The sequence below is a fragment of the Colobus angolensis genome, unplaced genomic scaffold (genome assembly GCF_000951035.1).
Source record: "Colobus angolensis palliatus isolate OR3802 unplaced genomic scaffold, Cang.pa_1.0 Scaffold10, whole genome shotgun sequence".
In the NCBI taxonomy this organism is placed as follows: domain Eukaryota; kingdom Metazoa; phylum Chordata; class Mammalia; order Primates; family Cercopithecidae; genus Colobus; species Colobus angolensis.
In genome coordinates, this window is record NW_012110919.1 from 12675616 (window position 1) to 12687301 (window position 11686).

Here is an 11686-nt window from a genome sequence, read left to right on the forward strand (position 1 = left end):
AAAAAAAAAAAAAAAAAATCAAAAGTCCATAGTCCTCTCATCTGAGGATGCTTTTACCTAGGTATCAACTGGCCTAGAACTTATATTTAAACATCCCTTGATTAAACAATTCAGAATCACAGTTTTTGACAAGAGAAAGAAATTTATCCACCTAATTTTCCAGAGCAGGGGCAATTTTATTATTATCATAGTACATTTGATTATTTTTTCATTCTTAAAAAATGGATGATTTAATGCATCCTCTGAATTTGAGCAGTTAGCCAATATATGATCTTATTAACTTCAGTGAATAAAATGTACTAAATTCTTAATTAAGTGCTATACACTGTTCCTCCTATCAGGGTAAACTCAAGGAACTTACATTTTAGAAGGAGAGATACATAAGCAAACAAATACTTTTTTTTTTTTAATTTTTATTTTTTGAGATGGAGTCTCACTCTGTCACCCAGGCTGGAGTGCAGTGGCACGATCTCGACTCACTGCAACCTCTGCCTCCCGGGTTCAAGTGATTCTCCTGCCTCAGCCTCCCGAGTAGCTGGGATTACAGGCACGCACCACCATGCCCAGCTAATTTTCTTGTATTTTTAGTAGAGATGAGGTTTCACCATGTTGGACAGGCTGGTCTCAAACTCCTGATGATCTCTGGTGACCTGCCCGCCTCGGCCTCCCAAAGTGCTGGCATTACAGGCGTGAGCCACCACGCCCAGCCAACAAATAAATTTAAAAATGTAAAAAAACAGTAAGTGGGGTGCAATGGCTAACACCTGTAATCCCAACACTAGGAGGTTTGAGACAGGAGGATCACTTGAGGACAGGAGTTTGGGACCAGCCTGGACAACATAGCTAGACCCCATCTCTACAAAAAAAAACGAAAAAGGAAAAAAAAGAAACAATATTGGTATAAAGAATAAAGAAGGGTAAAGGATTAGAGAACAAATGAGACTTCTTTCTGGGGAAGGGATGTGGGAAGAAACATGTCAGGAAGGCACCCATGCAAAGATGCTGGAGAGAAGCAGAAGGATCAGCAAGTGCAAAAGGCCCTAAGCCAGGTGTGCAAGCTCGTGTCCAAAGAACAGAAAGAAGGTCTGTGTAGCTAAAGCACTTTAAACACTGGGAAGGGCAAAAAACAATAAACGTGAGGCCAGCATTGTGCCAGCAACCCAGAAATACATATTTCGCTGAACTTTAATCCTTCTAAAACAGCTAAAAATAAAAAGACATATTTTAAAAGTCACATCAAATAAGTGACTTAGAATAGATGTTTTTGTTTAAGTGAGCTCTGAACCTCCTGGAAAATCAAGCAATCTGGCTTAAAGGAAGAGGAAGTTACAAGGTTAGTTTTTCTTGTTGTTGTTTTGTTTTGTCTCCAACCCTCTCCTCAAATGTATTTTTGGAATAGAAAATCATTTGCATAAAAGAAAATATTAAAAGGATGGAGAGAACAACCCCTGCATTCTTTTTAATTATTCTTCAGTGTAATAATATGTACTGGAAACAGCAAACGTAAATGATTTCCCCATATTTTAAAGTGGTTAAGTTTTCTTTACCTCCAACATGGCAACTAACTCCGATTTGGAAATGCCAATTCGGTCTCGGTCACAACTGTCTACTACATAAATGACTGCATCTGTGTTTGAATAGTAACATCTCCAGTATGGCCTAGAGAAAATTCAAAATGGGAGAATATATTGTTACTGTTTTAAAGAAGAAACTGACAAATCAATTGCCAATTCTGTCCCACACATGTTAGAATCAATACCTTAATGATTCACTGTTTCTGGTGGATATATGTACCATATCCCTCAGATGTGATGGAGTCAAAAGAAAGTTGATAAACATTAAATCACAGGACCAGGGAGTTTCAAAATGAATTCAGACTTCAGGATGACAAAATTTATTTATAATCTATGAAATCACTAAATATACTGATAGAAAAGTTGTACAGAGACCTGATCATTACACCTTCTTAAACAAATATTTAACTAGGTACCCCTTAAGAGGAATAAACTTTTTAAATGTGATTTCATTTAACAGTCATGAAATTAATCACTGACATTAAGCAGTAGAAATGGCTAAAATTATAAATAAACTCAAAAGTGATTCAATGGAGTCTCTCTGAGCTACTCTGGCTTGGGAGGCTGCACGATTTAAAAAAAAGAAACGTGATTCAATAAATGAGTATAAGAAGTCAGAATGTTTGGAGAATGCATTACTAATCTTTTAATATGGTACCATCATGAGCAACTACTGACAGTCACCAAACATTCACTGTTGCCATATTAAGCCCAAAATGCTAAGCAGAAGACCCGAACTGCACAAGGCATTTACTTTTTATTTATTCATTTATTTTTTTGAGACGGAGTTTCGCTCTGTAGCCCAGGCTGGAGTGCAGTGGTGCAATCTTGGCTCACTGCAACCTCCGACTCCCAGGTCCCGGTACAAGCAATTCTCCTGCTTCAGCCTCCCAGGTAGCTGGAATTACAGGCACGCACCACCATGCCCAGCTAATTTTTGTATTTTTAGTAGAGATGGGGTTTCACCATGTTGGCCAGGCTGGTCTTGAGCTCCTGACCTGGTGATCTACCCACCTCGGCCTCCCAAAGTGCTGGGATTACAGGCGTGAGCCACTGTGCCCGGCCAATGGCATTTATTCTTATATTAGCCCTAAATGGTAGGCCTGCAAGGTACTTTATAATCAATTCCAAAACTGTGTGTTTCAGAGAGGAGAGACTGACAAGAACTAAATGGAGGGTCCTTTCTAGTTGAGAATAACTGAAGTAATAAGGTCTTGAGATTTTCATGAAAAGAGTTTCATTAAACAGATATCTGGAAAACGGGGCTCCTTAAGTTTTAACTTAATGGATGCTCTAAGGAAATAGTTCCAAATTTTACCTCATTTTAAACCAGGTGGCTCCATTTAAATCACAATAGAACACATATTCCAGTTTACTGATGTTAACCCTTAAAAGAACCAATAAATGTTAAATACTACCAAATAACCTGGTCTTCGTACCATACCTGATACTTGTCTGTCCTCCTAAATCCCAGACTTGGAATTTAAGGTTTTTGTATGTCACCGTCTCTACATTAAATCCAATGGCTGGAAGAGAAATCAAATCAGCGGTATGTGTACACTAATACATTCCACCTTCAAAATATCCTATCTGAGTTACAGCAATTAATGCTAGCTGTTATTAGAGTTTAAAAAATATATATATATATACATAATTTGTCTTAGGATTCAAATTAAAAAGAAATGGTAATTGTTGAATCACATTATTGGCTGAGATTTTATACCATTTAAGACAAGACAGTATGCTCTGCTCCCCCACACACATGCACGTGTGTGCACAAAACATCAATTAGCAAGATCAATACCATCTTCAGGATATTTTTTAAAAGCCAGCAGTTCTGCAAATAAAGTGTATAATTTTAGCTCAAATAAATTTAAAAAAGAATTTAAAAAAGAAATAAAAAGGAAAACATAATTTTTAGCTCAACGGAAATCCTATTAAACTCCCCTCATAAAAGAATAGTTAAAAGTGTTCGAAAGCTGTATTTAGAAAATACAGTTGTGGATGTACTATAAAAAGTAGAATTTTGGTTGGTAGCCAATAAACAGACCAAAAGCAAGAAAAGCTAAACTTCAATTCTAAACTTCAGCATGGACACAGCCATGGCTGCAGCTTTCAATCTCACGGCCCATCTCCAGACATCCTCAAGAGCTCACTTGTAATAAGGTCATGGCTGGATGGTCAAAGGGCAGGTGTCCGATCCCTTTTCTCTGCCATCCTTCTTAGGTGAAAAATAGGTAACAAATAACTTCCATGGCTGGGTGCGGTGGCTCACACCTATAATCCCAGCACTTTGGGAGGCCGAGGCGGGTAGATCACCTGAGGTCAGCAATTTGAGACCAGCCTAGCCAACACTGTGAAACCCCATCTCTTCTAAAAATACAAAAATTATCCGGGCCTGGTGGCACACGCCTGTCATTCCAGTTACTCTGGAAGCTGACACATGAGAATCGCTTGAACCTGGGAGGCACAGGTTGCAGTGAGCTGAGATGACGCCACTGCGCTTCCACCTGGGCAACAGAGTGAGGCTCTGTCTCAAAAAAATAAATAAATAAATAAAACTTCTGGCTATAACTGGACAATTAGCTTTTGTTTTATATTTAAGTTTGCAGTGGTAAGTGATACCTTTGAGTATTTGGCAAGTATGTCTATTACAATTAAAAAATAACAATACTATGACAAATTTGAGCAAAAAACTAAAATGCAAGTTCATGATGTCTCCCTTAGAATTAGGTAGGAGTGTAATCACAATGTTCTCTAATAGTGAAAAAAACATCGTTTACATGTGCAAGACAAGAGAATGGCGTAGACTGGGTGCAATGGCTCATGCCTGTAATCCCAACATTTTGGGAGGCTGAGGTGGGAAGATGGCTTGAGCCCAGGAGGTGGAAGTAGAGGCTGCAGTGAGCTATGATTGCGCCACTGCACTCCAGCCTGGGCAAAAAAGCAAGACACTTTCTCAAAAAACAGTGTGGTGTAAAGCAGCACTCACTGAAACTCGAAACTATCCACTGTGCTGCTCTGTGCACTGCAGGAGATGCCCAGACAGAGATGGGTGATTTTGAGAAGCAAAAACTAAGGGAACTAAAATTTGCTGAAGATAGCAAAAAGGAGTAACAGACATTACAGGGTTCAAAACACTCTTCTTTCTTAAAGGTTAGCTTCTTTTGTTTTAGTCCATAAATTTGAACAGCAACAATATAGAAATATTCTGAGTGACAGAGTAATGTTAGAGGCATAATTTAAATAATCTTGGGCAAACTGTATGAACTCTTCAATTTAATTTAAATGTATTAATCTTCTCCAAGTAAACTGAGGTCAACAAATGAAAAAGAATAAATAACAACAGTATTCTCATACAGTCAAATAAGACTGTTAGAGAATATTTTTGTAAGACAGCAATAATTGATTAAAATTGAGGTACTTCTTCTCTTAATAAATATATACATATATATGCATATATATTTTGAGACGGAATTTCGCTCTTGTTGCCCAGGCTGGAGTGCAATGGTGCGATCTCGGCTTGCCACAACCTCTGCCTCCCGGGTTCAAGTGATTCTCCTGCCTCAGCCTCCCAAGTAGCTGGTATTACAGGCATGCACCACCACGCCTGTCTAATTTTGTATTTTTAGTAGAGACGGGGTTTCTCCATGTTGGTCGGGCTGGTCTCGAACTCCTGACCTCAGGTGATCCACCTGCCTCAGCCTCCCAAAGTGCTGGGATTACAGGCGTGAGCCACTGTGCCCGGCCTTCTCTTGATATTTTTAAGGTACCAAATTACTTCAACACTCAATCTCTACAACTCGGAACTTTAAAAGTAATCAATAGAATTACCTAAACTAATCTTAATTAAAATAGTAACAAACACAGAAAAAAAGGCACTTCACATGTAATATTACTTAACATTTATATAATTCTTTACACAGGTTTAAAAGGTACTTTTAACTACTTCATTTATTTCCCCCTGAAAGCTAATGGGTATTTATCTTATGTATTTTATTAGTAAAGATACTGGCTCTGAATAAGATTTAGTAATTTAAACCACTTTTAAACAGCTATTAACAGCCAAACCCGGCCGTAAACCAGAACAAGGGTCCTTAAATTACACTAAGCTGCCTCTCAGTTGATGGAAAAAGTGTTATCAATGTTTTGTTCATACCAGCAGTTTACAAACTTTATCAAATACTTTGTTATATGAATTAATTTATTCAGAAACAGGCCTGGCATAGTGGCTCATGCCTGTAATCCCAGCACTTTGGGAGGCCAAGGCAGGAGGATCACTTGAGGCCAAGAGTCCAAGACCACCTTGGGCAACACAGTGACACCGGATCTCTATTAAAACAAAAAAAAAAAAAAGAAAGAAATAGAGTTGTTAGATGGAGACCAGAAAACCCCTACAATTAGTTAATCATACCAACACTTACTAGGTATAGTAGTAACAACTTCTCCAACTTGTAATCTGTACAAAATTGTGGTTTTTCCTGCTCCATCTAATCCCAAAATTAAAATCCTCATTTCCCGAGTTCCAAACAGACTGGAAAATATACTTGAGAAAAAGCCACCTAAAACATAACAAAAGAAAAAACATACACAATGTCATTTTGTGAACTAGGTACACAAAACATCTAATCTTGTCCTTTGAAAGCTATACACCAAATTAAATATTATAATTTCCTGGATGCATAGGTGCATATTTTTGCTAATGAAGTGTATTATTCAACATCAAACAAGTAATTAGTTATGTTACTATGTCCTAAATATTGTGTCATGCAGGCACAGAAGATAAATCAAATAATAAGAGAAATATGGCCGCTGTCTTTGGGAATCTCATTTTCTAATCAGCAGAATAGGAATATTTTAGCATGATCCCCTCACTACCCCCAAAAACCAAGGTGCCAGTAAGGAAGATAGTGGGACAATGTAATCCTCGCACAGGAAAAGTATTGTACAGCAGCAGTACCACTGTAACCAACTTCAATCAGAGTTCTCCACCAAGCAATGTAACTAGTACAAGAAATTGAGAAAGAAGCTGAAAACAATAACTTTTTTTGACAGAAAACCCATTAAAAAAAAATAAAGCTCTATCCAATGCATCACAAAATATTCCCAGAAAGCTTCCTGTACATCAAGTATTGTGTAGTATAAAAGCACAGTCTTTTTCCCATCCAGAGCCATTAGAGAAGATTAAAAACAAGTTACATGAACGATACAAAAAAAATCATTAACATCAGAAGTGATGCCACACTGTTATTTGGCAAAGACATGGTATAACTAAGAGCTGCCAGTCGAAAAATGAACACCAACACGGGCTAGAGAACCTTGGGAAAGTTCAACAGAATGGGTGGGACTTGACAAAGTCCTTTCTACCACTTACAGGTAGAAGAGAGCCAGAACAAAACTGAAGCGGGTTATGGAAGACAGGACAGCGTTTGTGATGCTTGGGAGCAAGAAGTATGCTCCCCAGAAAACTGTGGAGGGATTTAACCAAGCCAAACAATCTGCACCTTCATTTGGAGGGTGGGAAACAAGTTAAAGAACGTGCACCCTTATTTGGACCCTAGTGATACTTGTGAGAATGCAGTTCCCTCAATCAGCGGGCCAAGAATTGAGAATAAAATTTCATTTACCGACTAGAAATATCCATATTATTGCATGGAACGCTACAGCAGATGAGCAGACAAATGCCAAACTGGCCATAGAACAACATAAACAACACCTGCTCTCGGATTTTTCAAACTGACGCCGTCCCAGCGCCCCTGGTAAAGAGAATAATTAAGCTTCCACTCTGGGGCCGCAGCTCATCTTTCATCAAGAAACCTAAGCGAACCTGCGCCTGACGCGTTGCCAGCCTTCGCAAGAACAACTCTGCCCAGCAAGTGGAGCTGGAAATGAGGGAAAACTTCATGATAAGGGGAAAGAACTCGAACCCAGGCTCTGCAGACCCGCGCTGTCCGGGTCCCCGGACCCCGCGGGAATGAAGGGGAAACGAGAGAGGGCGGAGGAGAACGTGAAAGGCCGGATCCACCCCTAGAGATGAAGATCCGAGGTAAGTTAAGTCCTCGGCGACCCGCCCCCTGAGGAGCTGGCTACTCTAGGGTTCCCTAGCCGGCCCCTCTCCTCTTCTGCACCCCAGCCCTCGGCCGCGGCCCCCTCGAACGCGCCTAGGTGCCCTTCTCGAACCCCTCACCCATGATGAACCGCCTGTCCTCCCTCGCCGATCTTCAGTGATTCCTTGGCCTTCGGCGGCAGCTCCGAGGCGGTTTCCTCGCAAGCCCAGTCAGCCAGCAACTTCCACGTCGGACTCCAGGCGGGGGCGAGAGCGAGGGGCAGCTGCGACTGCGCGCCTGGAACTGTGGCCTGAGCATCCACGTCGCCGTTTTCGACTCACGGTCCCCGCTCACTGAATGTAGATACTGCGGACGCCAGAAGAGAAAAATAATTCAAAAACCTGAAGTATCTCCTGCTTCTGCTTTTCTGTACAGAAAGAGCTTCTGAAATAGAGAAACTGGAATTTTTCTTTTAAATTCTGACACCAAAAAGTGGCGAATCTGACAACTAAAAATGCGAGTCGGGCCTCGATGAGACGTCCGTGTCGGACGCTGGCGCAAGCTGCGGCGTTACAGAGGACTCGTGTACTGGAGCGCCGGGAGGGGCCAGCCCAACTCTCCCCAGGTGCTTTCTCCAAGAAAGAAACAAGACTACGTAATAACGATAGGAATGATCCCGCGCTGCCAATGCGGAGCAGCCTTACACCTGAGGCCAGTAACCGGAGGTTTTTGTCTTCGCTGTGGCCTGCAGGACAAGGACCTCGCCCGCCTTTCTTCTCGCTGACCGAGCACTTGAGACCGCATTTCTGGGGTCGGCAGTGTGGACTGGCTGGTCACGATCGTGGGGACCAGGGACTTATTGCCTGGAGGGTCGACTGTTGGAAGTAATGTAGGTTTTGATAGTGAAGTGTGTTGAGAGGAGGAAGGAAGCACACCTAGAGGATGTGGAGAAGGAATTTCCCCTAGAGTAATTTCTAAAGGTTGAGCACGTATGTTTTAAAACTTGCCAAAGATCCATTGAAAAGCAAACCTTCCGGCAGGGCCCGATGGCTCACGCCTGTACTCCCAGCACTTTGGGAGGCCGAGGCGGGCGGATCACGAGGTCAGGAGATCGAGACCATCCTGGCTAACACGGTGAAACCCCGTCTCTACTAAAAATACAAAAAATTAGCCAAGCGTGGTGGTAGGCGCCTGTAGTCCCAGCTACTTGGGAGGCTGAGGCAGGAGAATCGCTTGAACCCAGGAGGCAGAGGTTGCAGTGAGTCGAGATCGTGCCACTGCACTCCAGCCTGGGCGACAGAGCGACACTCCGTCTCAGAAAAAAAAGAAAGAAAAGTAAACCTTCCATCCCTAATACCCTGTATCTCGGTGATCCCCAGTAGTCACTACTGTTAATACTCTCTTAGGTTTTCTTCCAAATCTTATTAATACCTTTGCATGTTATGTTTTTATTTATAGTACAGATTTTCATCCATTCAACAGAAGTTAATGGACTGCCTTTTTAGTTTATTTTTAAAGAATTCTTCTAGCTTTAAATAAAAATTGTATCTATTTACAGTGTACCATGTGATGTTTTCATAGATGTATATGTTGTGAAATGATTATCACAATGAAACTAAATTAACATATCCATCACCTCACATAGTTGTGTGTGCGTGTGTGTATGTGTTTATTTGTGCTGACTATTTAAGGTCGGCCGGGTGTCGTGGCTCAGGCCTGTAATCCCAGCACTTTGGGAGGCCGAGGTGGGCAGATCGCTTGAGACCAGGAATTGGAGTCCAGCCTGGGCAACACAGTGACACCCCATGTCTGCAAAAAAATAAAAAAATTAGCCAGGCACAGTGGCACCTGTAGTCCCAGCTACTTGAGACGCTGAGATGGGAGAATCACTTGAGCCTGGGAAGCAGAGGTTGTCGAGAGCCGAGATCCTGCCGCTATTCTGCTTTCTAATTCTACGAGTTCCACTTTTTTTGACTCTACATATAAGTGGGATCATGAAGTATTTGTGTTTCTGTGCCAGGCTTATTTCCCTTAGCATAAATTCATCCATGTTATCACAAATGACAGGATTTTCTTCTTTTTAAAGGCTGCATAGTATTCATTATGTGTATAAATATACATATATATACCACATTCCTATGTTTCACCTTTTCTTTGTCCATCAGTTCACTCTTAGGTGAGTCCATACTTTGGCTTTTATCAATAATGCTGCAATGAGCATGGTGATGCAGATATCTCTGACATAGTGATTTCATTTTATTTGGCTATATACCCAGAATATATGGTATATATGTATATGTTGTATATATAGTATATATACATATATATTGTATATACTATATGGTTTACAGTGTAGTTCTATTTTTAATTTTTTGAGGAGCCTCCATACTGCCTCCCATTATGGCTGTACCAATTTACATGCTCACCAACCATGCCTATTTTGGTTTTGACTTGTTTGCAGACCCCTCTAGTTGTCTAGGTTCTGAACTAGGTTTGCCTGTTGCTCTCACCCATGCCCCCAAAACCACAGGTTCACGGAAATTTTCCTGCAAGGAAAAGTTTTGTTTATTTTTATTTTTGTTAATAGTTTGAGAAAGGGAGAAGAGCTCTTTACCTAAACACCCAAACCTTTCTAAGCCTATCCTTTGTAAGCACTGTGTGATCTAATTATTGGACCTCTGTGCTTATGATTCTATAATACCTCCTCTTAAACAAGATTAGTTTGCTGCTACTTGAAAGATCTTGGCCATTACTACTTCAAACTTACGTCGATGTCAGATTTTTATTTGAGTATGATGTATGTAATTCTTGAAAATAGAAATTTCCTTTAAAAGAGAACTAAGGCCAGGCACGGTGGCTCATGCCTTGTAATCTCAGCCCTTTAGGAGGCTGAGGTGGGTGGATCACCTGAGGTCAGGGGTTCAAGACCAGCTCGGGCAACGTGGCGAAACCCCGTCTCTACTAAAAATGCAAAAATTAGCTGGGCGTGGTGGCAGGTGCCTGTAATCCCAGCTACTTGGGAGGCTGAGGCAGGAGAATCTCTTGCACCTGGAGGTGAAGGTTGCAGTGAGCTGAGATTGCCCCACTGCACTGCAGCCTGGGCATCAGAGCAAGACCCTGTCTCAGAAAAATAAATAAAATAAAATAGAACTGAAAGGAAAAATGTGCTGTAATATAATTTTGTATTCAAACTACATATTCTGAACCAGATTAATGAGATCTATATCAGGATGCTTTGTAAACTGAAATACTACATACAAATGTACATGTATTGACAGCCTTTCAGAATCTATATTAAGTACCTAATTACAAGTCACTGTGGAAATGACAGTGTGATAAAGACTAAAAAAGACCCATTACGCATATTTATAAAAAAATCTTACTTTTCAAAATTTGACCATATAATGCTTTGCTTTGTTAGTAAAGAACTGACTAATTCCCTACAGGCATTGAAAACAAAACAAAGGCCAGAGCAATGGCTCATTCCTGTAATCCTAGCACTTTAGATTGAGGCGGAAAGATCGATTGAGGTCAGCAGTTCAAGACCAGCTGGGCAATATAATGAGATCCCCTGTCTACAAAAAGAAAATTTATTTTGTAGTTAGCCTGGCCTGGTGACACACACCTGTGGTCCCGGCTACTTAGGAGACTGAGGCAGAAGGATCGCTTGAGCCCAGGAGTTCGAGGCTGCTGTGAGCTATGATCAAGCCACTATGATCTAGCTAGGGCAACAGAGCAAGATCTTTTTGCTAATAAATGGATAAAGTGTTGAGACATTGAATAAGGAGATTTAATGAGCCAACACACACAAAATAGAATAGTTATCAACACATAATACTCAAGGTTTTTAAAAAAAGTGTTGAAAGCTTGTTTCAGCAGCACATATACTAAAATGGAAGAATACAAGGAAGATTAGCATGGCCTCTGCACAAGAATGACATGCAAATTGAAGCGTTCCATATTTTAATTTTTAAAAATAAAAGTATTGAGACAAATGTATAATTGACAAAGCCATAAATAGCCAAGAGAAACTGAGCTAATCTTTATTGGTGAGTACATCCCACC

General features: G+C 40.7%; 1 protein-coding gene across 2 annotated transcripts in view; it reads right to left on the bottom strand.

The window, feature by feature from the left end:
* Positions 1-7979, bottom strand: part of ARL1 (ADP-ribosylation factor-like 1) — a 12946-nt gene extending 4967 nt beyond the window's left edge. Inside the window, exons 1-4 of one of the 2 annotated variants that reach the window (XM_011934790.1) lie at positions 7762-7979; positions 5999-6136; positions 3019-3100; positions 1548-1659 (exon numbers count right to left, since the gene is read on the bottom strand). In XM_011934790.1, the coding sequence (XP_011790180.1) occupies positions 1548-1659; positions 3019-3100; positions 5999-6136; positions 7762-7765 (336 nt within the window). In that variant the 5' untranslated portion in view covers positions 7766-7979. The remainder of the gene's footprint in view (positions 1-1547; positions 1660-3018; positions 3101-5998; positions 6137-7761) is intronic. The other variant, XM_011934797.1, reaches the window with a different exon arrangement.
* Positions 7980-11686: the final 3707 nt, after the last annotated feature.